General features: G+C 46.3%; 2 protein-coding genes across 2 annotated transcripts in view; one reads left to right on the top strand and one right to left on the bottom strand.

Annotated features, from left to right (window-relative positions):
- Nucleotides 1-12,441, top strand: part of APMAP (adipocyte plasma membrane associated protein) — a 51,182-nt gene extending 38,741 nt beyond the window's left edge. Inside the window, exon 9 of the mRNA XM_054587441.1 lies at nucleotides 7,556-12,441. Coding sequence (XP_054443416.1) covers nucleotides 7,556-7,765 — 210 coding nt within the window. The 3' untranslated portion in view covers nucleotides 7,766-12,441. The remainder of the gene's footprint in view (nucleotides 1-7,555) is intronic.
- A 912-nt stretch (nucleotides 12,442-13,353) lies between these two features.
- On the bottom strand, nucleotides 13,354-26,039 carry CST7 (cystatin F). Its single transcript, XM_054587442.1, has 4 exons — nucleotides 25,970-26,039; nucleotides 16,040-16,212; nucleotides 14,089-14,205; nucleotides 13,354-13,506 (listed from the first exon to the last, which is right to left on the bottom strand). Exons 1-4 carry the CDS (start codon nucleotides 26,037-26,039, stop codon nucleotides 13,429-13,431), a joined length of 438 nt encoding a protein of 145 aa, XP_054443417.1. The 3' UTR covers nucleotides 13,354-13,428.
- Nucleotides 26,040-26,563: the final 524 nt, after the last annotated feature.

Below are 26,563 nucleotides of genomic sequence, written 5' to 3'. Positions count from 1 at the left end.
CCTGGCCTTCTCTTTCCTGCTAGCAAATGTCACTGCTTTCCTCAAAGGGTTATCATGTAAACCCACTTATTTTTGACCCTTATTCTGCCCTGCTACCTCCTACCTTCTGGGAACCTCCTGTCAGTCACCCCTCTCCAAAGGATTTTGCCCTTTGACATCTTAACACACCAGATTCTTTTCCATTTAAAAAAAAAAAAATCATCCACCCTCACTAGGAGCCCTTCAGCACAGTCTTTAAATATTCGTCATCCTACCCTTTTTTCCACTGATGTCCATGAAATGCCCCAAATGTAACAACATGTTTTACAATCAGACTGACTAAATTGCTGATACTGACAGGTGCTTTCTCCAGGAAGAAATCTTATATTCTGAAAAGTTGCATTTTATAGACAGTAGTATTTGAAATTGATATTGAATATTTGAATAGATACTAAAATGTTTGTAACTTAAAGTTCTGGAAGGTACCAGGCAGCAATTACTGAGCACATGTGGCACCAGGACTTGTGTCTAGGCCCTGGAGAGGGGCTGCATGCGCCTGCTCAGTCAGGCTTGCCCGTGGCTTTCAGTGTTGTTTGAGTTTAGTGGGTCACTGTAAAAAATCCTGATCTTTTCAGAAACAAAACATTCCTTCTCTTTGTCTCATTGACTTCAGAGCCAGCATCTGTTCCCTTTGGAATGTAGGAGGCAGAATGGTAGGGTGGGCAAGAAGAGGGGTTTTGAAGAAGACTACATCAACTATGGGACCATGGGCAGATGTCATGGTCTTTCTGCCTCAATTTCTCCATCAGTGAAGTGGGAAGAATACTGGCATTTCATTAGGTGATGAAAAATGTAATGGGAATAAGCACAATGTGCCCTTTGCTGAGTTTATAGTAAGTGTTCAGTTTCTGTACATGTTAAAAGTATTTCTACAGCAAGGACTTTTTTTTTCTCTTGGTGGTGGGTGGGTGTTTTTCTCCCTTGATAGAATGTGTGCTTCTTCCAAGCAGGTATTGATTATGATATTACAGAGGTCCCAGTTTTTTTCCTTTTTCCCCCCTCTACCCAAAACCCCCGAGCCCTGCAGGCAGTCCCCACAGGGGATTCATGTCCATGGGTCATGTGTATAAGTTCTTTGGCTAGTCCATATGGGTGATAGGGAAGGCTGTGTGCCATTAGACCTTACAGGGCACGTACTACATCCGGCCACGCTACCAAGACAATCATAGCAGCCTTATCTAATACACAGAAACAAACACAGGAGACTGCCAAAATGAGGAGACAACATTTGGCTTAGCAGTTACTTTTTGTACTATACTTTGCATCCCCAAGGGTGTTCTGTAACTTTTTGTACTTCTATTTGTACTTCTTAATCCCCTCATCTCTTCACCCGTTCCCACTATACTCCCCCCGCCCCCGACATCAAGGCAACCTTCAAAACGTTCTCCATATCCATGATTCTGTCTCTTTTCTCCTTGTTTGCTTAGTTTTTTAGATTCAGTTGTTGATAATATATATTTATTGCCATTTTATTGTTCATAGTTTTGATCATCTTATTTTTCTTATATAAGCCCCTTTAATATTTCATATAATAAAGGTTTAGTGATGATGAACACCTTTAACTTTTTCTTGTTGGAAGCTTTTTATCTGCCTTTGGATTCTAAATGATATCTTTGCTGGGTGGAGCAATCTAAGAGGCTGTAGGCCCTCACTTTTTATGACTGAATATTTCCTGTAGTCCCTTATAGCCTGCAAAACTTCTTTTGACAAACCAGCTGACAGTCTTATGGGAACTTCTCTGTAGATAACTAAATGGTTTTCTCTTGCTGCTTTTAAGATTCTCTCTTTATCTTTAACCTTTGGTATTTTAATTACAATGTTTCGGAGTGGGACTCTTTGCATCCATCTTGTTTGGGACTCTCTGTGCTTCCTGGACTTGCAGGTCTATTTCCTTCAACAAATTAGGGAAGTTTCTTTCACTATTTTTTCAAATGGATTTCCAGTTTCTGGCTTTTTCTCTTCTCCTTCTAGCAACCCATGATGCAAATGTTGGAATGCTTGAAGTTGTCCCAGCAGCTGCTTACATTATCCTCATTTTTTTGGATTCTTTGTTCTTCTTGTTCTGATTGGTAGTGTTTTTTCTTCCTTATGTTCCAAATCATTGATTTGATTCTTAGTCTCATTGATTCTACTGTTGATTCCCTGTAAATTGTTCCTTACTTCAATTAGTGAATCCTTTGTTTCTGACTGGATCTTTTTTATGCTATTCAGGTCTTTACTGAGTTCCTCGAGCATCCTTATAACCGGTGTTTTGAACTCTACATCTGATAGATTGCTTATCTCCCTTTTGTTTAGTTCTTTTTCTGGAGTTTTGATCTGTTTTTTTCTGTTTGGGCCATATTTCTTTGTCTCCTCATTTTGGCAGCCTCCCTGTGTTTGTTTCTGTGTATTAGATAGAGCTGCTATGACTGTCTCGGTAGCATGGCTAAATGTAGTACATGTCCTGTAAGATCTAATGGCAGAGACTCCCCTATCACCCATGCTGGGACCTCGAGGTGCACCCTTCTTGTGGGCTGAGTACACCATCCTCTTGTAGTTGAGCCTTGATTGCTGTTGGCAGGTCAATGGGAGGGATTTACCCCAGGCCAGTCAGCTTCAAGGATTGGCTATGACCTTGGACCACCAGCCTCCAGCGTCTGTGCAGGATTAGCTTTGCCCGTTCAGGGTGCTCCATTGTGGTCTGTAGCTGTCCACTGGATGTGCAGGCTCTGGGGTTTCCCAAGTGTTGGAGGCCAAGATGGCTCCCAACTGTTTTGCCTGGGGTTACTCTGCCTGGGCTATAAAGCAATCTGAGATGGCTGATACTTGTGCTGGGCTTGGAGATTCCAGGCGAAGCCAAGCTGTAAATCTAGGTTGGTTGCTGCTCATACCAGGCCTGGGACCAATTAGCAAGACGTACAGGGGCTGGGGGCTTACCAAGGCTAGCTGTTGCTTGTTTGAGAGGATTTAGGAAGTTGTGAAACATGAGCCAAGACTAGCCATTTATATGGAAAAGTCTCTGTTAACAGCGTGGATCTCCAGGGCAGGACAGTTACAGCCAGCTTAATGGAGTCTCAGATATAGCACCCACCTGCTGGCTTTGTGGCTCTGTGAGGCGAGGGTTTAGAAAAGGGACAGTGGCCTCTGCCTGCCTTCCTGTCTGGGAGAAAGCTATCCCCAAGCTCTTGCTTTGATGCCCCCATTATGCCACTGTTCCCTATCAAGCTATTACCCTGGTTCTGGAGCTCAGAGGGAGTGAGTCTGAGTAAGTGCATGTGTAGGTTCTTTAAGAGGAACTGCTTGGGACTCCACAACTTTCTCCCAATGACTCGGTCCCCATTGGTTTTTGCAGCCTGAAGTTATGGGGACTTATCTTCCAGGCACTGGAACCCTGGAGCAGGGGTTTTGGTTTAGGGCTGGGACATCCTGCTCCTGAGATATCCCTCCGAAATTTTTATCCACCACGCGTGGATCTGGGACTAGTCTGTTCTGCATCTGTTGCCCCTCTTACCAGTCTGAATGGATGTGGTTTCTTTAATTCCATAGTTGTCAGACTTCTGTTCAACTCAGTTTCTGATGGTTCTGAGTGATGATTGTTCTATAATTTGGTTTTAATTTTGATGTGGTTGTATGAGGAGGCGGGCCATGTTTACCTATGCTGCCATCTTGACTGGAGGTGCCAGAGCGGGTATTTTTTCTACTTAACTCACTCCTTTATTCTCATTACTGAGAACAGTGTCTGGCACTCAGAAGTTATTGTTGAATAAATGAGTGATTAGAGAGCTGAGACTGAGACAGAACTGGAACGGCAGGATGTGTTGCTGGTAAAATGTGCTCAAAGTCATCGAGGAATTTTTTTTTTTAAGTTTTGAGACAATATCACATTTAGAAAATTAATAAGAAGGGTACAAAGAACTTTTTTCACCAACCATTTATAGGTAAGTTGTTGATCTGATGCCCCATCATCTTCAGATACTTCTAGGGCCACAGACCTTGTAGGAGGTTATATTTTATTCAAAATGCAATCAAAGTCATTAAGGGTGGTTTTTTTTTTTTTTCTTTTTTTTTAAGTTTTGAGACAATATCTGACTAGAAAAGTAGTGAGAAGGCTACAAAGAATTTTTTTCACCATTTGCAAGTAAGTTGTTGACCTGATGTCCCATTATCCTCAGATGCTTTAGTTTATTTCCTACAACAAGGACATTCTCCCTTATGACCACTTGTTGAAACAGGAAATTTATATGGATACCTGTGACTGTTCAGCCCACATATCCCATTCAGGTTATTCCAGTTACCCAAGTGATGTCCTTTAGTTATTCAGCCCAGGATCAGGCATGGCCTCTAGTCAACACATCTCTTTATTCCCCTTCAGTCTGGAATAATTCCCCAGTTTTAACCTTTTGGAAGATTACAGGCCAGTTATATTTCAGGGTGCCTCTCCATTTGAGTTGTCAGGTGTTTCTCATGCTTAAATTCAGGTTGTGCATCTCTGGCAGGGAGAACACAGAAGTGAAGCTGGGTTTTCAGTATGTCTTGTCAGGAGGGGAGTGATGTCACCTTGTCCCATGCTGGTAGTGGTAACGTTCATCACCTGATTCAGTGGTGAATGCCAGGCTTTCCCATGTGAAATCACTCTTTCCATTTGTAATTAATGAGTATTTTGTGGGAAGATACTTTATAACTGAGTAAATATCAGTATGATCTCATGCTTGCCTGTTGTACTCAATGGGTTATAAAATCTGTTATTATCATTATTTATTTTGATGATCAAATTGTCCAGCTTTGGCCAGTGGGAGACCCTTCAGTGTGGCTCTTTGACCTTGGACATGCACCTGTCATTCTTGGAGAGGTTTGTTGTGTCCTGGCATCGCATTGTTCTGCCTCATGTTGTACTTTCCTTGCCCCAGCTCTGGAATCAACCATTTGCCCAAGGAGTCCTAGTTCCTTCTAGAAGAGATCTGGGCTAAGTTTACACATTGCTTTTGAGGTATCACTGCTCCTGGGGCCCCTCACTGGACAAAGCAGAGAATGTATGCATGTGTAGCCATACATACACACACACACACAATGTGTATAAATTTACACCAACATTTATTTATCATCTCTTTGTTTAAATTGAAAACCGTAAGTAATGCTGGTATCTCTACTTCTAATCCAATACCACAGGATTTATTCTAGTTTTCTCCCTTTCTGTATTTGTACTTCCTTTCTCTAATACCAGGAAACCTGGATCCCATTATCCTTCATACCTGCTTGATCAATTCCCCAAATGTCACCAGTTTGTAGCTGTTGTCCCATCACATGGCCCCTGCTAGAGCACTAGGACCCACTGTCTTCCTCCTCTCAACTATGTGAGGGAGCCAGCCTTTCTCTTGAAGGGCTCTGATACTTGCATAACTGTCCCCCAGATAAATATCCTCCTCATCCTGCCTGGGCTCTGACAGCCTGTGCCAAGCCACCCCACGGTGGGGATACCATCTCAGCCTGCTTGAGCTCTGACACTGTACTCTGTGTCACTGCCATCTCCCTTCCTTTGGTGTGGACTCTCCTTCACCCTGTTCAAACTGACTCCCTGACCTGAGCCACTGGGATTCTCTCACCCTCTGCACACACCTTCCCTAATCATCCCCACAAGCTGCTGCTTGACTGAATTGTTTGAGAGGTGGGTAATGTACTACAACTGTTTAAAAAAAAATAACTGTAGGTGCTGTGTGGAGAACAGCATGTAGCAGGGCTCCACTGGGTTTGGGAGCCTGAATGGAGGTGGTTGAAGTGGCCAGGAGAGGTAGTGGGCAGGGCTTAGGGAAGGGGTGATACAAGTACAGCAGATGACAAGACACCTTGGTGCTGGGCTTGTGGGGTTGGAGAGGTAGAGATTAAGTGTGAGGGCTGAGTTTCTGGTATCAGGAACCCTGCCTCCTGAGCTGAGGAGTCTGTTGAATTTGAAGAGCTGTTAGAAAGTACAGGTGGATTTTGGTCCTGGGCAGTGAGGAATTTAGCACTGGACATCAGAAAACAGAGGTAGAAATTTGAGAACTTTGTAGAAAAGTGACTAAACTAATGAGAAGGTATGAGATCTCTTACAGATAAAATGGAGAGAGTGGAGAGGGGAGGACCAATGGCTGAAGGGAGGTGGAATTTCATGGGTCCTGGAAAGTCTTATGGAATATTTTGAGCTGTAATGCAACTTTGGTTGATTGCTAGAGAACCTTCTAGAACACAGTCTACTTGTATGAGCATTTCCAGTGACTAGGAGACATTATTCATTGGACATTTGTGATTGTGTAGCTATTTCTCCTTATATTAGAAGGTAGAAATCTGCCTGTTTTCATTTGTTGGTCTTATCCAGTGGTGTGCTTTGTCATTATTTCCTACCTGGTATCCTTCTGTTCTGCCAGAAATTGCGTATCACCATCTGTTTTTCTTTGCTTCAAACCCTTTAATAGCCCTGTGGGCCTCTTGGCCCAGCTGAGCCAGGGGCTAGGCTTCTAGAAGGTGCCTGCTCAGCATAGGAATGTTTGATCTCTACACTGGTTGCAAGAGGACCCTAAAGCAATTGTCATGTTTCATAGAGCAGGGACATGTTCATTTGACCTGCTGAGGTTCTTTTCTTTAACATGAACCATCATTTGCACCTTGGACATTTGAAATATCTTAAATCCAGTCAGGGGGCTTAGCATTTATTCTGGTTGGGCTGTGCTGTTTTTAACCTGGCATTCTGGGGTCGATGCCACTTTAGACCTTGGCTTCACGTTGTGTTTTCGTCGGATGTGATTTGTGCTTCTCTGTGTGTAGCCAGGTCATCCAGAGAGGTACCTACATGGCAGGATTGGTGGGTAACACATAAGAGCTGTTGGACAGCCACTGTCCTTGTTTGTGCTGGGTTAGCCTTGCCTCTTATATGCAAGTGACAGGAGGCACCTTTGCCTGATCTGCACAGGGAGCAGAGCTTGGAAAGACCTGCTGTGGGACAGGCCCTGTGCTGGGAGTAGGGAGCTGGTTTAACCTAGCTCTGCCCTATATGACTTCCCTTTCACTGGAGGAGCTGGGCCCTTTCCAGATGGTGAGGGGCTATGGGGTCTTTTAAAAACTAAATTCAGCTGAGTAAATTTTAAAGAGCTTACTGGCTTTATTAAGTGATTCATGAACCAGGCAGCATCCAGTCTTAACAGACAGAAAGGAGCTCCAAGGAGCTGTTGTAAAGTGAGGGACTTTTACAGGCAGAAGGGACCAGGAGCAAGTATGTCAAACTAAGCAAAAATCAGGTTGGTTATTGCAAGGTCATTTTCCTTTAGAGGATGGCAAGGGTCTACCAGACAGATTACTTAACTAGTGCTGATCAAGGGATTCTGATTAACTGGCTTAAGATTTCATCTGTGGCAGAGCCTGAACTATAAGTTAAGTCTTGATTTAGTGGTATAGGTCTTACTATGAGCGATTCCATTGTGGGCCTGTTGTCTTGTTTTTAAAAGGTTGTATCTGCTCACTGTCTCTTAGTCAGAAAATAAACTCTCCTCACACTGTGCTTCCCTTCCAGCTGTTTAGTCAAGAGATGGTGATGAAGTTTGTGTCACGGTATGGCCTCATCCTAGAACTCAGCGACAGTGGGGCCGTCCGGAGAAGCCTACACGATCCTGATGGGCATGTGGTCTCCTGCATCAGCGAAGTGCATGAACATGACGGGCACCTATACCTGGGCTCCTTCCAGGCCTCCTTCCTTGGCAGACTCAGCCTTCAGTCTATCTAGCTGTCCTGATTGCAGCCCTAATCATGACTGCACCAGGAGTCACTACTCTGGGCACCACACCTGGTTCAGGACACCTTGGACACAGCCTTTTTCACCTGTAGTTCTGGTCCTTGGAAGTGTGGTGTGATCCTGCAGATGTTTCGGCCCCTGTAGTACAGCCCTCACCTGGGTTTGACTTCTCATTTAGAGAGAAGCATAACATTTGCCATTGGAAGATAAATACACGTAAAGCTATTTTCTCTTAAAAAGTCCTAAATACAGTAATTTTCTGAGGCTTAGGGGACATCATGCACTTTCAGCAGGCCTCAGGATTTGGTGGATATAGCAGTAGATGAGTTGTCTATGGATCTTGTTTCAGTCACTGGCTTTGTCCTGCCAGCCTCAGTGTCTTTATTATAAAATGAGGTAATGCCTGTCTTAGGGGGAGGAGCACAGGAAGGGCAAGGATTACTCAGTGCAAAAGTGCACGGAGGCCAGCAGGTGGAGCTGTGCAAGCACTGACTTTTAGGCTCCATTCTCCAGAGTTGTGTGGGACACAGGCCCTTGATTCCTGGGGGGTTTCCCTTCCATTGTTCCTACCCCCTAGCCTACTCTGGCTTGTAACAGGGTTTTTATTAAAACTCCTGAATCCCATCAATCACATAAAGGTCAGGACCTCAGTAAGTGCATAGGAAAAGCTTGTTGATTTTTAACAGCTCCAAGAGGACTAGCTGGGTTTTTCTCTCAACAACTAACCTACTACCCAAATTGAATGACCCAGCAGCTGGGTGAATTTAGGGCAGTCCTATTTACACACCTTTGTTCCTCACCTCTACACCCACAGATGTGAATAGTACACATGTTAATGTCATATTTACTTGAGTGTCACAAGCCTGGAAAGTTGCTTTACACCCTGGTCATAATTTTGTTAGGGGGACCCATGTAATGATGATAATTAAACTTTTATGCTGATTAGCCTTTTTTTTTGATGGTGTTGCCGAGGAGTTTCTTCTCTACTTTAAATATAATTATTTTAACAGTGACAGAAATTTGATTCCATCCAGTGTTGATACGAGGATTGTTTGGCTAGAATCTTTTGTTAGTGCCAAACAGTTCATCTGATTTGCTCAGGACCTCTCCATGAGTTTGCAGCCAGTCTGCACAGATTCATTCTTGAGCAAGTTGATACTATACTGCTGTCTTTCCAACCTACAAAGTGGGTCTAATATCTGTTCCTTTTCTGTCCTGAAGAACAGATTGTGCCTCTACGATAGCTTTTTGGTTTTTTTAAGATTCATTTTTAAAGATTTTATTTATTTATTTTAGAGAGTGGGGAAGGAAGGGAGAAAGAGAGGGAAAGAAACATGGATATGAGAGAAAAATCTTGTTCAGTTACATCTCGTATGTGCCCCAACAGGAGGGCCAAACCTGCAACCTAGGCATGTGCCCTTGACTGGGAATCGAACCAGTGGCCTTTTGCTTTGCATAATGAGCCACATAGTCAGGGCTCTTTGGGATAATTTTTAAAGAACTTGACAAAGACAATATTTTAAATAGGTAATGATTTTAAAATTCAGAGAGGAATGAGAGCTGTGGTAAATTTGAACCTTTGTGTCTTGTCTCACTGGCCGGCCTTCAACCACTGCTCCCTTGTCAGCTGCAGCACCTCTCCCCAATACTGTGTGCTGGTTGGCCTCATTTTGGGAGAAGACAGTCTGGAATCTAGTGGTGGGTTCATCTTGTGTCGACCTCCTCAGGCTGACTTTATGTGCACAATAGTGGAACAGTCTAGTTGATGCAACCCATACTTTCTTAGATGAATGACTTAATATTATTTATATAACTTTATAGGAAAGAAAACTGAGTAGTGATTTTTATATATTTTAATAGATAATGTACCCCATATATTGTGCATACAAGAATATTAGGGAAAACCCCATCATTCTGCCACAAAAATCAATTTAAATGTGCTGGGCCTAAGTAAGTCAACTTCTTGACCGAGAATAGAGGGCTTTGCTTTTAGTGCTTAATTTTTACCATTACAAAGAAGCTGATAAATTGCTTTTCACAGTTTTCAGCAGAGGAGTCTTGATTTGACTCAGGTGTTAATTTTTTGTCCCAAAATGTCATTTCCTGCATTTTATTTGTTAGTTTGCCATGGTCAGTTGTAAAATAGAGCCTTATCAGGTTTAAATATGTGATAAGCTTTTATTGTAAACATAAAATAGATTTGCTCTAATGTGACTTACTAAAATGGTTTTAAAATTAAATCAAGTTGTTCATTCATTCTGCTTTATTATCTATTATAAAAACTCCATCAAGATTCAGTTATTGCTTTTCATAGGATAGAGGTCCTACTTTGATATTTTTATCATCAATATACATTTGTAGAATGGTCTGTGGTTTTTAAAGTGTTTTCACGTACTTTGACTATCTGACATTTTAATGATATAAGGAGATAGAGACAAGGTAGGGTGGTGTTGTAGGATGCCCAATTCTGTGGTGTGGCCTGGGCATCATTGTAGTTTAAAGTTTCACAGGTGATTTCTGTGGGTAGTGGTGAGACACTCATCGTAGTGTGGGCCCGTCTCCAACCTCAGGAGGGCCTAGGCTGTGTGAATGTCTAGAGCAGAGAGTCTGTATGCAACTGGTAAGGAGGTGTGGAGACTTAAAGCTTAGAACACTTAGAACAGGACGGTTTGTTAGGATTTTGATAGTTTTGGTGGTTTGTTCAAGTTTGAGAAAGCATTCTTCTTTTTGATGGTAGTTCTGGGTCTCCTTTTTGATTATGGGTACTTTACATTTTCTCCATGACAGTAACATTAGATGATGGCACAACTTTCCCTCTGTGTCAGAGTAAAGCTGATGAGTTTTTAAAAAAACAAAACAATTAGAGTCCTGGCTTGTGTGGCTCATGGGATTGAGTGCCAGCCTTTGAGGCCACCGTTTTGATTCCCAGTCAGAGCACATGCCTAGGTTGTGAGCCAGGCCCCCTCCCCGACCCCCCTTGGGGGCTTGCAGGAGGCAACCACACATTGATGTTTCTCTCCCTCTTCCTCCTTCCCCTCTCTAAAAATAAAATCTTTTAAAACTTTTTTTTTATTCTTTAAAAAAAGAAATAAAAACAGAATTTGGTTGGCAGTGAACTTGAGAAGAGAACTTGAGGTCATCACTCATAACATCCAGCACCAGCAGTAAGGTATCCTGTCTCCACGTGGCTGTTTGGTTTCATCTGTCTGAACTCACTGCAGGGCTCTCTGGCAGTTCCTTCTCAGATGGGGCTTTGGTGTGCTGACTCTAGAGAGCAGTTTCTTACAGCAGAGTTGTGATAATAAAAAAAGTGAATGGAGCTGACACAGTCACTGCACATACTGCCTACAGGGTCTGCTCTCCAGGAAGTTGGAGCAAAATGTCTACAATAGTTTGGTTGGTATACAGCTCTCTGCAGGGGTCAAATGTATGCCAGTTACTGGCTTCTGAATTTCAAGGTCGCTTCACACTGGGTCACCATGCAGCCCCTTTCCTTCTGGTGTTAACCATGGCAGGATTAAGAGTTATTTGAAGCATTTACTTCTGTGAAGTAAGCTACATAAAACAGATTGGGATTGGGGATGATAGAACTATGGATGCATTATAAAATAGAATCTTTTTCTACCTGGAATTCAAGCCCTGAGGCCCTCATGGAACAAAGGTTTGCAGAAGCCTGAGGTTGAGGGCAAACAGTCATCTGGCTTCTGTAGTGGCTGGTTTGCCATAGTTCTCAGACTTCTCTTTGTTAACTGTATAGGAGGCAATAAATACCTGGCTCCACGTGATGTTTTGAAAATTGTGGGTATAGATATAGGTTAGAGGTCAAACCTGAGAGTTTTGAGATTGGGATTTGAAGTTTCTTCCTCCCTTCTCTGAGGGAAAGTTAGACACAGTCTCCTGGCTGGGCAGAGGAGATGGGGCCTGGTGGGGAGGGGGCTCTCATGCTGCTCCAAACAGATGTCGTGTGAGGCTGCTGTCCCCCTTAGCTAGGAGCATTCTCATTTCTGACACTGCATGTAAAGCCTGTGGAGGTGAGGGCTGTCTGGAAGTCTTAAGTGGTTTTTAGGATAGACCTGGCCTTGATGAACTTTGGCCTGTATTTAAATGTAAATGAAGGCTGATTGGGAGCTCAGAATCTGGGATCTTCCCTTCTTTTGCTGCATCATGCATAAATCATAAGAGACCCCTTGAGCCTGTGTCCTGAAGCCCGTTTTGCTTATACTCCTGGTGTTGGTGTTCCTGCTGTGTTAATGTATGGTGTCTACACCTCTGAGTGAATTCATTTATATTTATGAAAGGATTGCCTTTAGGGGCCTTCAGAATCATAGGATAAATTAAATGTTTTGTGGCATAGTTGCTACCACTGTCACTGAATTAAATGATGAGAAGGAGGTAAGTCAAGACAACAAAAAAAATGTGGGGATTTGGAGTTACAGTTTTATTGTGATCACTGAAGGAAGCTGAGGGTCATTCATTTTGATGGTTCACATTGATCAAGTTTATGACACTACTAAATTGCCATACATATTTAATGAAGCTTTTTTCTTTCCTATGAATTATAAGACCCATGTTTTTTAAAGGCAGCAATATATTTTATACTAATCCATGGTTGGAAGAGGGCCTAGAGAAGCAGAATTCTAAAGTGAGGGGTCCCTGTATTTGCACCAGGCTTACTGGCTCAACTCCTAGGCTTCTGTTCTGTGGTCTAGTCTTAACACTGTTTCCAGTGCAAGCACAAAGCCTTTCTTTTACAAGGACCCTGGGTGGTCTCCTTCCTCTGTGCCCCCATTGCAGTATGTCTACCCTTGACCTTGTCTTCCCTCTCCTGGGTAGGTCTCTATGGTGGATGCTCCTCCTGGTTGGGGCTGTATGTGGGGTTTGGTGCTCCCACTCCTTGGTGGGTCTCTGTGGGATGTTGTCTCAGCACTCTTACCTTACCCCACTTGTCCAAGCACAGCTGTGTATATGCTGAGCCTCAAAGGCAGCAGAGAGAATTGAGTGGATGCCCCTAGTCAGAAGAAAGCATAGCTGGAGGATGAATGCACTGTGCGGGTTGCCACCTACCCTGCCAGTTCATGATACGTACACAGGCTGGCCTCTATCTAGCTTTTTTGGTCTCCAGTACATTGTAGCCATTAGCTAATAGCTAGGGTGCACCACTGAGTTAGGGGTCTCCTCAACGCTCACCTCATCTTCCTGAGTCTCCCTTTAACAGGTGAAACAACAGCCATTGCTTTGAGATGGTCAGTTCTTTATTTGTATTTATTCATAACTCATCTTTGAAAGGTCAAGATGCTCAAATAGCAGATATAGTCCCTTTGGTCAGTGCTGTAAGTGTTCAGACAAAAGAATAGATCTCTGGGCTTTCATCAGGGGCCTGGAACCATGGAGTAGTCAGGACCACTGGGTAGTGGGTGAGGGGGTCTCCCCCAGGGATTGAGAACCCAAAACATTCCCATTGGAAGACTCAGTCCCATATGTTTGGACTCTGCAGCATCAGTAAAATTAAGTTTAGAAGACAATATCAGGTATTATTTAACTGTAGGACAGTTACTCCCCCATCCCAGCTACTCTATAATGAACCCATAAGGCACTTCCATTCTGCTTACTATTTCTAGAGTGACGGCAGCAGTAGTATTGCTGAGAGGTGGAAATCAGAGACAATGGAGAACAGGCACCTTGACCTTCTGGAGCCAGGGGATGACCCAGACTTCAGAGTAGCAAGTGAGAGTCTGAAACAAAGAAGGACACCCTAAGAATTATGCTACCTGTCACAAAGACCACCCTCCCTACTGAGGCTGCCCACTCACTCCACAGAGTTTCCAGTGCTGCTGCCTTGTGGGCTGTGCGTGTGTATTGTGCAGGTGTGTGCACATGCATGTGTGCATTTCCCTTACTGAAGAGTTCTCTCCTTGCCCTGAGATTTTATTTTTTTTTAAAAATTTCAAACCTACAGGAAAAGGGAAAGAATAATTCAAGAATTTATACTTTTTGCCTATATTTATAAAAATGTTGCCACATTTGCTTTCTCCCCACATGTGTATATACATTTTGAAATTATTTGAAAGATATTTTATTGTTCTAACCTATCCCCAAGTGTAGATGTGCCTCTACACTTGAGGGAGAGAGGAGCCCCCCCCCCCCCCCCCATGTCTGTTGGGTACTGTAAGATGCTGGAACGCCTAACATAAGGAATGAGACTTGGAACCGTGGGGCCAGAGAAGGGATGAAAGAGTTTTTCCCAAAGCCTTGGAGTGTGGATGGGGCTAGAGAAGCAGGAAGGGGTTTGAGGAGGTGAGACCCCTTTGTTTTACCTGTTTTAAGGTGTGGTTGGTCTGAAAGTCACAGTTGTCCAGACTGTGGTGCTTGGTTTTCTTGCAAGTAGTTCTGCCAATTTCCACATCCAGCATGTATTTCAGGCCTTTCACTATCTAAAGAGAGCAGAGGGCAGGGTCAGCAAGAAGTGGCTTGAAGACAGGTGGTGAAGATGCCCTAATGGGACTTCTCCATGTCCTCTGGAAAGGGGGCAAATGGTAGAAAAGGAATGTGGAACTTACATGAACCGCTGCAGGAAGAAAACCTGTGACTGGATCCCAGATCTCTTCCCTGTTCTCTCTATTCACTCATCTTATCATTCCTGCCCAGGGACTTAGCTCCTGGTTTTGGGGGCAAAACACATACCCTGTGTCCTGTCTTAGGACATCTCTTTTCTGCCCAGGACTTTCCATCAGGCATTAGGAGGGCGGCAGACTATGGTTGCCCTATGGCTCCCCTGGCTCCAGGGCAAAGATGAAGTCCTCACCCCCAACTCCCAAAGCCCTAACCACTCACTGTTGCCTGTCTTTTGTGACCTTTACATGGGATGGGTGCAAGCAGGGTTTCTGCTGGCTCCCCTCACCATTCCTGGCAACAGTGTGAGCATTTTATTTTTTGGTTTCAAAAAAACCCATCTTCATTTGGATGTGGCGACAGCTTGGTTCATTTCCCTCATTTGTGATCTCAGAGGAGTTGAAGAAAAGGTCGCAACTTCCAGTCTCAGCCCCTCCCTCCAAGTACCAAGTGAAATGAAGTCCCCAATGTCAAGAATAATGCACCCCTCCTTCCAAAGGCACAGCACAGAGCATCTTGTACTTGCAGTGTTTCTGCGGGAGGCCAGAGCCTCACCCAGTCCCTGGGGCTGGTTCCTTGGAATGATGACACTTGGGCTACTCCCGTGGAGAACCTTATAAAAGCCTTCCCCATACCAGACTGCTCTCTACATGACATGTTTCTAATCATAAAAATACACAGCTCTCAAAAGGTTTGCAAGAGCCAAAAAGAGTAAAGAACATGATAAAAATCACCCATGATTCTGTGACCCAAATGTAACCAACCAATCGTTCATAGTGCGTAAAATCTGTCAGCATCTTTCCTCCTTTCCTCAACATTACACATCCATGGAAGTGCAGATTTTGTCCAAAGCCAGCTTCCCACATCTGGGAACTTCCTTTTGAATGGCTGTACAGGTCCCTCATTTTAGCAGAGGCAGAGGCTACTGGTCACCCACCTCCTAATTGTGCCATGTCATTCTGCATCCCTTATCCCAGCCTGACCCTGTGTTCTTGGGACGCAGATAAGCAAGACCTGGCTGTGCCCTTTAGGGTTGCTTCTTAGAGGGTAAATATTGAGCCCTCAGTGTAACAACTTCACAGGGTATGACATTGAAGCAAGACTGGAGGAGGAGGAGTTTGCATGTAGTGTGTGGGAAGAGAGTGCATCTTGGGCAAAGCTCTGATGCAAAAGAACAACCCCCAGAAGGAGAACGTCAAAAGGTCCTTTGGGACTGTGGTTCTGGTAAGGGGGTGAGGCAGGGGTGGGGACCTAGGCTGGGGCAGCTCTGGCAGGTGATGCAGTAGGCCCCTCCAAGGGGTCAGCATCTTCACCAGTTTGGTTCCTGTTGCCTGGCTTCTGATTTCTCCCCACCCACAGCCTTCAGCACACCCACCTCTGGTCCTAGTTCCACATCTGCCCTCTTTACTACTCCTGGTGGCTCCCCCCAGGAGAAGTTGGTTTCAGCAAGAGATAGCTCCAAGATTTTTTGCTCTGTTCTGGTAACACTGGTTTGGCCTGCTTATGGGCTAACTGTGGCTGCGACTGTCAGTCTCCTGTCTTAGTCTGTGTCCCTGATGTCCAGGGCATTAGACGGGTAGGTCCCTGATAGGATAGGAAACTTTGCAGCCTGGCCTCCTAGCCCTGAGATGCTGGGCACCAGAACCCAGACCTTACCTGGACCAGAGCTCTGCTGACATGGGACTCTTTGAACAAGAAGATGTCATTTGTGCAGTTGTTGAACCTTTCAACGCTGTATCTGGCTGCTTTGAGGACTCCTGGGTTGTTGGTCTTGATTGTTTTGGGAAATCCTGGCTTCACATCTGAGTTAAAGGTCTGGGAACAAAAATCTGGGAGAGAGAAATAGAACGAGACAAAAACATTGCTGTTAGTGGAGCCCTAGGTGCCAGTGTCACGCCTCACATCTTGGTGCTTAGTTCTCTTCTCTGCTCCCTTCTCTGCTTAGGACATTAGCCTGCAGAGCTCCTTGTTCATCTGCCCTCCTCTCACAAGTCCATCCTCCCCTCATCCATCCACCCTCCACTCTCCTGTTCACCCTCTCTAGTCCATCGAGGCTTCACTCCAGTGCAATTCTTGTGCATCCCCATGGTTGCCTGTACCAGATGCTGAGTACCAGGAGAGGTGGGTGGTACAATGGTGGATAAGATACAGTTCCTGTCCCCCTTCCTTCCCACACTCCCCTTCAGAACCCAGGGTTATTTCCAATGTGTGTTAAAGAAAACCTGAACATGTCTAAAGGTGGCAGAGCCTCTGGACAGGATGCAGCCTCAGGGTGTTAGAACAAGTTGCTCCAGTTGGCCTTCAAGGACAACATCTGGCCCTGATCCCTCAGCTGGTCCCCAACAAGTTGCCCATGAGGAAGTGTTCAAAGGCCAGTCCTGCCTTCTCACTTATAAGGAGGCTGGCTGCCGTCCTCTGCCTCAGGGACACTTGTTAGAACCTGCCCAGCTTCCAGGCCATGCTCCCAGGGGTCCCCATTCCCCAGGCAGCACCATAGCACCTGGTTCTCTTCACATCATTCTGTTTTCATGCTGCTTCCTTCTGCACTGTTTTGAGTACAAGTCTGAGGACAGGGCCAGGCCTGGGTGAATATCCCACACAGCTCCTCTGTGGAATTGGCATATGGTAGCGGGAGGGAGGCCTGAATTTCTTCCACTCTTCCATGCTCTCCTGTCCTGAGGAGGCCCATATTTGGATAAAAGATGGGGGAAGCAACATGAGGGGCTTCCCCTACCATCATACACCCCCTGTCTCTGACAACTAGGCAGAACCAGGGACCCAGTACCCCTTCTCTACTCTCCACATCACCCTCTCCCAGTTCCCACAACAACAGAGCCCAGGTGGACCCAAGGCCCCTCCCTAAAGGAAAACCTGGCTTCATTCTTTTGTTCAGTTCTCCACTGCTGAGTCCTCCTCATTCTGCAGGTGCAGGGGATGCAAAAGCTTGTCTGCTGGAGCTCATGTTCCACACATAAACAGGAGTTGTGCAGGGGTTTGTCTACAGGGATGCAGGGTCTAGCTGCACCATCTACACAGCCAAACGGAGGGCCTGAGAGCCAGTTGTGGGCCATGGGCAGAGGTGTCTCAGGGTTCAGAGGACCAACTGGCTGAAGTGAGGAGGGCACAGGGAGAAGTGCTGAGAGGCAAGGCTGGCTTGATGTGGGTGTGCTAACTTAGGTTATGAACATTGGATTTTATTATAAAGAAAAGAAGAATGTAAAAAACCCACAAGCTACATGAATTGCAATAAGTAAACATGGCCTTTTCTGTTTGGTGGCTCATGGGTGAATTTGTCAATTTTATTACAGTGGTCATAAACTGCTTGTTTATTGAAATAACAAAAACTTAAAAATTTAGGAAAAAAATATAAATAAATTGGGGGGTAGGGAGAGTGGGAGGATGGTTTTTAGGTCTGTGAACTGCTTCTTTTTATGAAGACTTTCCACCAGATTTTCCTGAGATGTTAGCATGCCAGACATGATCCAGAGCTGAACTGTCCTACAGGGCTGACACTGACCCAGTCAATGATTTTATTTCATTAACTAAATTAAAGTTCAGCTTTTTGGTGGCACAGCTGGTGTCAGGTGCTCTGTATAGCCACTTGTGACAGTGACTGCCATTGGGCTGGTGCAGACAGAAACTTTCCTTGCAGAGGTAGTGTTTTTAGCATGCAGCAGAGGTGCCTAAGCAACAGAAAGTAGAGATGGAGTGTGAGAGGAGCAGCAGTGCTAACCAGACAAGGTTCCAGCTTAGAGATTCCTGCTGCCCTGTGCTCCCCCAATCTCTCCACACAGACATATCTTGCTGAGGTTGGAGACAACCAAGTGTATTTGGGTTGTAGACATGTTCTGTCTGAGAAGGTAATGGTGACTAGGGATGTGGGCTTTTGGAGGAGTTACAGTACCATGTGATTCCCTGGGTTGTGAAAAAATAAGAACTTAGGGAGGAAAACAGCAGCATGTATTCAGAGTTTGGGAGCTTTAATAGAGAAGCATTATTCCAGGGGCTGAACTGGTACATCCCCCTAGGGATAAGGAGTACCCCATTCACATGGACTGACTGACAGGAGCTTAGAGAAGTACCTCTTACCTCATACTGGGGATGGGATTAGATCGGTCCAGTGGGCTGGCAAGGCTCAGGGAACTGTGAACATGAACCACTTGACGATTTGTGCCTGGCAGGATGGTACCCTGTGCAGCTGTACGCTAGCTATGGCCTGCCTGTAAGGCTGTGCCTGAGAGCCCAGGGAACAAGAGCCCTTGTGGGGGGAAGGGAGCATTATAGCTCAGCACAGGGTCTTTGAACAGACTGTCCATATGGCCCTGGGCTAGAGTTGGTTAAGCATGTTGGAACATTCCCATAGGACCAGCATGGGTTACACTGGTCACAGCAGAGGGTGAGAAGAGGGGGGCGGAAGCTCAGCTCAGGAGGGAGGGCTTGCCCAGGGTGTTAGAGATCTCATAAACTTAAAATGAGGGGTCCCACAGGATGCTATTTCCACTGCCAATTTAGGTTCTAGGCTGTGGAACCTGAATTCCTGATTTGATGGCGTGCATGTGAGACCCCCACTGACTGAGAACTAGGGTGGCTGGGCATCTGTCTGGCTGGTCCCATGCAACCTGCCTGCAGGGTCTCCTCTCCACTGTGGGTGATGCAGTGGAAGGAGGCTGAGAGTGGGGAGAGAAGGTGTGGGTTTGTGTAAGTTTCATTACCCTGGGGTGTGTCCCACTGTCGCTGGAAGACCCACACTGCCTGACTAAATGGATTCTGCTTGGCCCGTGGATCTTCCATCACTGGTTCCCTGGGGCCAAAGACAAATGTCAAGACTAAATTCATGATTCCTCTGCAGAGCTCCCTGTGATTTAGCAGCCCAAAGGATGTGGCCCTTTTCAACAGAGGATTATGGCCATGTGTTGGTCCAAGGTTTGTTCAGAGCTTTGCCCTCTACAAATGTCCTCTAGATTCTCCTTTGCAATAATCCAGCCCTTAACTGACATCCTCACAGAAACTGGGCTGAAACCTTCACTTGAGGTGTCTGAAGACTGAGGCAATGAAAACTGCTTCCATCCATTGAGCTCCAGGAGCTGGATTGATCAGGCTGCGTCAGGTCCTGAAACCTTCATTTCCCTGGCTCCCCATGTGGCTTTGACTCAGGTGGTGATGGAAGGTCTTCTGATGCCCTTCCATGCTGATGCTAATGTGACTGGGAAGACTACCCCTGGGCTACCTGTGTTTACTGACCATAGAAAGATAGGTGTGGATTTCAGTTTTAACCAAAAACTGTTTTGGAAAATGGCTTGGTTTCTACTCATCACTGAAGTCAACACAGCAGAGCAAGAAAGAAGCCCTTTTCAAATTTCCCATTAATACATGGTCCCATCCCCCACTGTGGATTAATATATTTATTGTTTGGAAAATTAAATTTATTGATTTTTCTGATTATAAGCTTATTTTGGGTAGGAAATTTGAAAAACAGAACAGTTATCAGTGAAGCTGAATCTCAGATGAATATGATATTACTTCCTAAGTAACTTTGTCGAGTTACAAAAAAGTTATGAAATATATTGAAGTTGCCTTATTTTTATTTAACAACATGTTTCCAAAAGTGTTGGTTTCAAGTCAGCACAGAGGTCCAACAGTAAAAGCTCCATTTTTAATTTTTTAAAAAGCTGAAGAGTCAAACCTATTTTTAGGGTGATTGAAGAGACTTTAACAGGGAAGGGCCAATCATGAAGAAAAATATCACAAAGAGCTGACTCCCTTTCAGGGAAGAAAACAAACAGGTGCTGACAACATGGTGAGGTCCCTGTGCCCCAGTCCAGGAGTTAGCCCCTCCCTGTCCACTGTCCTCTGGACTGGGATTTGTAGTTTGTGCAGGGGAGCTGAAGTCTGGAGGAGCAGAAGCCTGCTCTGCAGTCCCTTCTTCTCACACTTCTGCAGGGGTGATGCTTACATCCCCATCATACAAGTGAGGAAATAGGCCTCAGAAGAGTGCAAGGCAGGTTTAAATCCAGGTTTGACTAATTCTTAAGACAATACTTTTTCTGTCATTCAAGAAGTGTTTTTTGGCAGCTGCTATGGATGATGCCAAGATGACTTTGATACTAGGGAGTCTACAGTATAAGAAGGGAAGCAGCATGCAGACCTGGGCTGAGCAAGTTCCAGGAGGGGGACTGTAACCAGCCAATAAAGAGTGCTGAGGGAGGGGAACTAGGGGTGAGAAGACTAGTGAGGAAGTCGTAGCAGGAAATGACCTGGGTGAGGAGAAGAGAGCTGAGCGTGGAGGCAGGACTGGCATTAGTGTTGGAGTGGCACTGTGGTGGCCTGGGCAACATGCACTAAAAGGACAGTTGGGGGAGGAGCAGATTGGTGCAAAGAAACAAAATACTCTTCCACAAAGGACCAATGCTGGGCTGGGGACAAACCCAGTTGGAATGAAGTGAAGTTTTTCCAAGTGAGAGGTGACTCCCCAACTTCCTCCCCACTTCCCAGGGCAGCACAGAGAATACATCTAGGCTCAGGGTTTGGACATGCAGTGCTGGGCCAGGCCCTGGGGCCTGAGCCACACAAAGCCTCATCTACAGTCAGGTGGGAAGTGAGGTCGAATGCACCCAGAAAGGAGAGAAGATGAAAGAATTTGCTCCCCACTATGGCTCTGCCAGACCAATCCAGGAGCAGGACTCTCCAGAAAGAACTCCCTACTCCTCATAGAAAAAAAATTGCTCTTTGGCTGGTCTTGAAAATACTGACTCAGTGGCAGGAGATCAAGGGGTAGAGAGGTGCCACTGAGAGCAGGGGCATCCCCACCCCAGCAGAGTCTCCCTCCTGAGGGGCTGGGGGACATGGAGAGGACATCGGGATAACCAAGGGACTGGCCTGGCCACAGAGCAGTGTGTGCTGTGCTTGTGACCCAGGTGCTACCCCCAGGGCACACAGTATAATAGGAGGGACAAGCTTATTGTGCAGATACAAAATTGCTAAAGTACTTGGAAGAGGACAGCTGAGTTCTAGCCCTTAGAATATCAGGATGCAGCCAGCTTCTCTGGCTGTGTTGCTCAGTCAGTTGGTTGAGGGTCATCCAGTGCACCAGAAGATTACAAGTTTGATTCCTGATCAGGTCACATACCCAAGTTGTAGGTTTGAACCAGAGGCAACCAACTGATCAATGTTTTTCTCTCTCTCTCTCCCCCTCCCTCCTTCTCTCAAAATCAATAAACATATCCTCGGATGAGGATTTAAAAAAGAAAAAAAGATGCAGCCAGCTTTCTGCCCCTGAGTGTGGACTTCTGCCTTGGGCAGTGCAGATAGTGTTATAAGAACAGGCCCTGGAGAGTTGGCACTGAGACCCAACATGTAGGTAGGAACCGGCCACACAGTGCAGAGACGCAGACCTTCCCTACCTGTCTGTGAACAACCCAGCCTTGCTGCAGGAACTGGTACAACTAGGAGTAACCCTCAGGTTCCTCCACACTGTGCCGGGCCTGCACCAGTGGATTCCTGGGCCATCCTCTCCATACAGTCACACTAGTCCTCTCCAACCTTCTGTGTATCAAAGATACCCAGAGGTCTCCTCTCCCTGATGATCAAAATGGGAAGCAAAGCTGAATTCAAGGAAACAAATTCTGATGTTTCTCACTTAAAAAATATGATTTTTCTATACAAATCACAAGTGATTCCTATTCCAGCATCCTGTTCCTGTTGCATCCCCACATCCCCTTCAGAACTGTGCAGATGCAGAATGCTAAAGTACTGTGACACTAACCCTGAGTTTACTTTTAGTATGCCAAACTCTGCAGGCCATCCCCATGAGCACTGCCCCATCCTTGGTGAGCCAAGCACTTCATTTACAGGTCTGCTGGTGTATGTTGAATAACTAAGAGTTTCATTCAAATCCACAGGCGAACAGGTGACACAACAACTTGGGACACTGTCAATAACCAGAGTGTTAGTTGTAGCAACAGTTAACTGTTTCTAGGCAGATTAAACATAGTATAACCTGCCTTTGAATTACCATGAACGCAAATGGCCCATAATAGGTGTGGGACAAAGACTTCCTGACAAAGACCAGTTGGTAAAATAATCCAGTAGTGAATGTTTTGGTAGACAGCCTTTAATTTACTTTTCTGAAAAACTAAGACAAGTTGGATGTATGTCCAGTACAGGGTACCAGAACCTGGGACACTGGTCATGTGTCCACATCCTGAAGCCATATGGAAGGTCAGATCCTTTGGAGAGAGCTCCTGTCCCCTTGGGCCTGTTCACCCTGTACTCTGTCCTGCATGTGGAGGGAAAGGGGGTGCTCAGGAACCTGGGGTTCCCCACCACTTTCAGGAGTGTGCCTGGGAGATAGAGGGCATCTCAGCATGTAAAACCATGCCTGAGAAGAGAACCTCAGGGTACTCAAGAGTCAAATACTGGGAGTCCATGCTGGTATCCTCCCTGTGTGACTCAGGGGTGGTTTCCTCCCAGTGGCTGCTTGGGCTTCCCCTACCAGCATCATGAAACCCTTGCGGGCGGGGTGCTGGGTCCTTTGGGGAAGTGGCCCCCATTGGACACCTGCTCCTGGGGCTCACAGTCTGGAAGACTGGACCTAAGGATTAGGTTGATGGATCATGACCGTCAGGCCTAGTGGTGCTGGTGTCCACTCTCTGCCTACCTGGAAATAACATCCTGAGCCTTGCATCCCTCTGCTTCTCTCATATGACACCAAAATTCAGTGAGTCTGTATCGTTGCCATTAATTCCATGGACCTGCCCCTGCCCAGCTGTGTTCTGATGGCTTTAAGTAATGAATAGACTTATTCTTTTGAGGGTACATGAGTTCTTCTAACATAAATAGGATTCTAGTTAGTCCTGGCCTTAACTCACTGGGACATGCCCAGGGTTTGATTCCCAGCTCTGCCTCTTGCTGGCTGTGCAACCTTAGGCAAGCTGCTTAACCTCTCTGAACCTCTTATGTCCTCATCTGTAAAGTGGAGATGATGATGGCACTGACCTCACAGGGTAGTAGTGAGAATATACAAGATGTTACAGATAAAGATGTTACCAATGAATGGTATGCAGTAATGTAAATATAATCAAGTATTCTATCAAATATGCAATATGGCTATAGTGGGGGTCTCTGAGAGCAAATTGGTGCCCTCCATTGGAAAAAAATCTCAAAATACAGAGAGTGGGTCCAAACAGCCTGCGGCACTTCCCAGGGCCCTTCCCCCGGATGCAGGGGCAGTGTGGTCTCTTCTTTCATGAAGGTGGTTTCTGAGTGTAACAGGTGCTCCCAACCCTTGCTACTAGTAACTGAGGACTGATGTCATCTTGCAGGTGGAAGGAGTGATGGCTGCTGGACCCCTGCCCAGGTGGCCCTGAAATGAGAAGATGGACCATTGCCATCTTGGCTGGGGGTTGGGGTAGAGGTGGGGGAAGCAGAGTGTGAAATGGTGGCCAAGTGGAATTTCCCAGGAGTGCTAACAGGCTGAGAAAGAAGGGCTTTTCACTTTTCCTAAGTTCTGCAGGGCTGGGGTTGGGGAGAGCCACTGGGAGCTCTGCATTTAGGTTAGTACAGTTTAGTGCTTAGGCATAGGGAGAAGCCAGATGCCTGGATAGTGGACCCTTCAGGGGTCTCTGTCAACCTCTTCCTCCCACCACAGAAAGGGTCTGGAATCTGTTCTCTGAAGGTGAAGGGGAGCCTGTGGGAGCCACAGGGCCAGGGAGAGGATGGGTAGAGGAGAAAACCAAGTCTGAGGCTGAGTTCCCATTTCTGTACCACCACCAGACAGAGGGGGGCCTTCAAAGCTCCTCATTTGGAAGCCCTCATCTGCCAAATGAAGGAATCACCTGAAAGGGTTGAAGCTAGGGTAGGATGGGGTGGGATTGTATGGTATGGTGGCTGCCAGGGTCAAGCAGACTCAGGAGCAGGGCTAGAGTGGGCGACTACAAGCTCCCCTGACTCAGTGGGAGTGCCATCCATGTCCACCACAGTCAAGCCTCTCCAGAGCCTAAGAGGGATGGGTTTATTTATCCATTTCATGGGCCATGAGACTGATGGTTAGGGAGGCTCCAGGCTCCACAGCTACTAGGCTCAGGGAGTCTGCATGTTCCAGGGCCCTCTGTATGTGAGTGTGGGCTCTGGACCCTTCATTTGGGACTTGGTGGCAGAGAGAAGGTCTAACAAGGGAGGACCCAGGCTGGTTGAGAAGGGCTTTGGCAGGGAAGGGCAGGTGCAGCTGTGGATGGGGGAGTGTTCTGGAGAGGGCCTTCTTCAGTATGAAATACCAGGAGAGGGTTGGCAATACTGCTGGTGAAAGGGCACTAATTGTTGAGTAAGGATTCCCCATGCAACCTGGTACTGTCCCTGCTTTGTTAGGGTAGGAAGCTGAGGCAAGCAGAAAGAACACAGCAGATAATTGCCTGTAATATAAATAATTAAATTTCAGTACAGTGGAGAAAGCAAGTGTCATATCCCCCAGAAGTCTCTTCACTAAGGTTTGAGGAGTGTGCTTCTCTGGTTTCAGCATCCCCTTTTCTTTCTTTGGCTCGTTCCCTCCTAGGGGCACTAGTGGGACAAAGGAAGACCCTGGCATCCAATCAGGACAGGACATGCTGGGAAGGGTGGTGTGTATGGTCGGGGCTACACTGTGAGAGCTAAGAACAAAGCTCTGGGAACCTCATAGTCCCTGAGTGCAGCACTCACCTGAGATGATCCAGGGGCTTGAGATAATGTCACCATAATGGTGTGACCCCTCCAGTCTGAGAGGCTCTGGGGCTGTCCCCTTGCCATTGGTCCTGCCTGAACACCCAGCACCTGGCCCCTTGTGGCCAGGCTCCAGTCCCCTTCCAAAGAGGGAGGAGGGCAGAAACTAGCCACCACCTAGGCACTGCTCCCGCTCCCTGGGCAGTGGCTGTGTGACTTCAGCAGGTCATATCAATCCTCATTGGTTAAAGGAGGTTGGAAAGGAGTTCTCTAGTTCTTCACCAGCATCCATGGCCTATGATTCTGGTGCTGGGAAGACATTTCCAGCACCACAAGTGTGTGCGTTGGGAGGAGGGTGGTGCTGGGGGGAGTCTGGGGGCAGATGCTCACTGGCTGTGTGACTTGAGGAAGTCAACTACTCTAGCTGTGCCTCAGTTTTCAGACACAAAGGCTACGTCTCCCTCCCTCCCCTTCCCTCCAGCGCTGGCCTGGCAGGAAGGAAGACTCTGATCATCACGGTCCCTAATGCCAAGTCACAGTATAGCAGCCAGCAGGCAGGAATGACCACCCCTAAAATAGAAACCACTTAACCACACCCAGTCCTGTGCTCCATCCCTCCTTTAGGAGGAAGGTTCTCCGGCCACCATGGTGATTCCAGAGCAGCAGCGGGGAACAGAAATCCCTTCCCTCAACTCCAAGTGGCACTCAGACTCCTTTTCCTGAAGCCCTGAAAGGCAGCTGCCGCCAGCACTGGGCGCCTTGGTTCCCTGCCACGGCATGGTCTGCTGGGGCTGCCCAGCTAGGATTGTGTTTTGTACACTCCCGGAATGAAAAGAGCTCACGGCAAGTCTGCTCCCTCCAGCCATCTTGGGATTGCGCAGAACAGAGCCCGCTTACCTGGGGACAAGTCCACCGTGGTGCTTAAGACGAGGCTGTAGAAGGCAAGCAACACCCAAGCCAGCCACATGGCTGCGTGGAAGGCAGTGCTGGCTTTGGGCCGCCGGGGCGGTGCTGGGGAGCTTGTTGGTGGTTCGGGGAGGAACTCTGCAAACTGCCCTGGTTTGGGTGGGAGCTGCCTGCCTTGTTACTGGGTGGGGGTGGTGGTTTCTTGCTAAATCATTTTGACCAGAAGCTCTTCAATGTCACATCTATAGTCTACAAAGTCAACCACTTCCTTTATTCAAGTTTCCAAAGTGCAATTCTTTGCAAGGGGAGGAGGAAAGGAATAAATGAAACATGAACAAAACCGATATGATCTCCTACCCTCAAGACACATGGAAGAGACATTGCATTAAAAAAAAAAAATTAGCAAGGACTTTCAGAAGCAGAATCACTTGTATTTCCTTCTCGAAATCATACTTCTCAGGTCCAAGACTTCAGTTTTCTGAGGTTTTGAGTGGCCCACAGTAGGAGACTCTCTGCCTGCTGGTGTGAGTGGATATCACCCCCACCTAGAAGTGAGCAGGAAACAGAGTGCAGATTGCAGTTTCA

This window comes from Pteronotus mesoamericanus, unplaced genomic scaffold (genome assembly GCF_021234165.1).
Source record: "Pteronotus mesoamericanus isolate MK-2021 breed Mesoamerican mustached bat unplaced genomic scaffold, CSHL_Meso_final scaffold_118, whole genome shotgun sequence".
Taxonomy (NCBI): Eukaryota; Metazoa; Chordata; class Mammalia; order Chiroptera; family Mormoopidae; genus Pteronotus; species Pteronotus mesoamericanus.
This window is presented reverse-complemented; position numbering and strand designations above follow the sequence as displayed.